Raw genomic sequence first — 1,682 nt, 5'->3', positions numbered from 1 at the left:
GAAAGGATAGGCCAGTTGGGAATAGCAGATTGTCCCTCTCTAAGGAGGTGTGGGTAGGGTGGATTGGTATAGAGAATGGATTTTCGTAGTCTTTCCTGGGAAGATACCCTCTTGTCCTTTACTTAGGATATTTCCGTACAACAGCTGAAGAGCAGTGAGGCTCACACTTTTTTAACCTAACCAGGATATCTTTTGGCCTAAAGTTCCTGTATCCTCCTGTTTTAAGAAGCTGAGTCACTCCTATTTCTAAGTCATTCACATTGTGCATAAAACTCAGCTGGATAATATTTTTGAGCTTTTGAAGACATCTGCATTATAAAGTCTGGGATTTTCTGTTGGGTAGTCTACTGATATAACTGAGCCAGAGTAGCAGCTGGAGATGGGTGTCTTTATAATATGGGTCTGCGTAAAATGGAGATGTCAGGCCCTTTGGGGGTAGTATGGGCAGCTGGGCTCTGTCCTGGGTTCAGTGTCTCATTAGCTCATGACACATTGCTTTTGCAATAGAGTCACTGATGGGCAGCAGTTTGTTGGAAGAATCTGCAGTACACAGTAAGAATCTGATCTCCATGAACTCTCAGCCCAGTCTTGGTGTAGAGTCTCTGCACCTGCCGGATACTGAATCAATTATTGGAGTGGAGGAGGGTGAGACCAGTTGTTCCTTTTTCCGCCCTCTTATATGCGGTGACTGAAGTAGGATCATTCCTCCTAGGAGCTTGCTATAAATGCAGTGGGATGACTGAGCATTGCTTTCACTGGGCACACAGGGTGGGTAGGTGGAAAATGAATTGTGAAACTGGAGTTGGAAAAGAACTACTGGACCAAATTTCTCTTGCATAACTTCAGAAATGAGTTCTACCCCTTAGGTGGTATGTGGCCCGTGTCCTGGGGAGACTTCACAGAATTATTGCTTCAGTTCACTCAAAAATCTAAAAATACTTGTATCTATTGGAGCCCTAGTTGTGGACCAGGACCTCCTTGTGCTAGGCTCTGTACAAACAGAAGAGAAACTGAAATGTCTCAAGCAACAGGCCTTCCATTCTTTACCATCGGAGACTATTCTAATACATCTCACTGTCAGGAGCTGACTCTTAATATCTGAAATAAACTACTTAATAGCACTTAAGCACATCTACTGTGTTTCTGTCTTTTTTTTTTTTTTCCATCCCCTTAGCCCTAAACTTAGGAATTTTGTTAAAGACTGATATTTGAATTTGTCTGGTTTCTAACTGCTTAATGTTAATCTTTTAGATGCCTCAAATCTTTTGTCTGAGTGAAAATACCCCACTCTGGACTAGCACTACAAAAATGGATATTGCACACACAAGAGTGGTTCTTATGAAGAGCTCAGAATGCTTTAGTTCCCAGTTGACTGTCTATGTTTCTAAAAGTATAGTGCTACAGTATGTAAATGTGTTGTGATTCATAGGCAGGCCAGGTTCTTTGAGTGATATCTCTTATTAGACCAACTGAATAGCTGGAGAAAAAAAGTTTTAGGCAACCTTTTGGGTACAGGCACCCTTCTTAGGCATAGGGAGTCTCTGCTGTTCTGAGGCTCCAAGGAATGAAAGAAGCTAAAAGTGTAAAAGGTTGTCAGTGAAAATGTAAATAGAAATTGTGATTCACAGTGCTTCTTGCTGAAGCAATGCCAGGCATCCTGCAATCAGTACTTGAGGTCAAAA

General features: G+C 41.8%; 1 protein-coding gene across 1 annotated transcript in view; it reads left to right on the top strand.

The window, feature by feature from the left end:
* ZNF410 (zinc finger protein 410) overlaps positions 1 to 1,131 on the top strand; it is a 23,074-nt gene extending 21,943 nt beyond the window's left edge. Inside the window, exon 10 of the mRNA XM_019518848.1 lies at positions 508 to 1,131. Within this exon, the coding sequence (XP_019374393.1) occupies positions 508 to 692 (185 nt within the window). The 3' untranslated portion in view covers positions 693 to 1,131. The remainder of the gene's footprint in view (positions 1 to 507) is intronic.
* The last annotated feature ends 551 nt before the right edge of the window (positions 1,132 to 1,682 follow it).

Source organism: Gavialis gangeticus, unplaced genomic scaffold, assembly GCF_001723915.1.
Source record: "Gavialis gangeticus isolate Ggan-Ray unplaced genomic scaffold, GavGan_comp1, whole genome shotgun sequence".
In the NCBI taxonomy this organism is placed as follows: domain Eukaryota; kingdom Metazoa; phylum Chordata; order Crocodylia; family Gavialidae; genus Gavialis; species Gavialis gangeticus.
The sequence above is the reverse complement of the archived record's forward strand: the minus strand, read 5'-3'. Positions and strand labels throughout refer to the sequence as shown.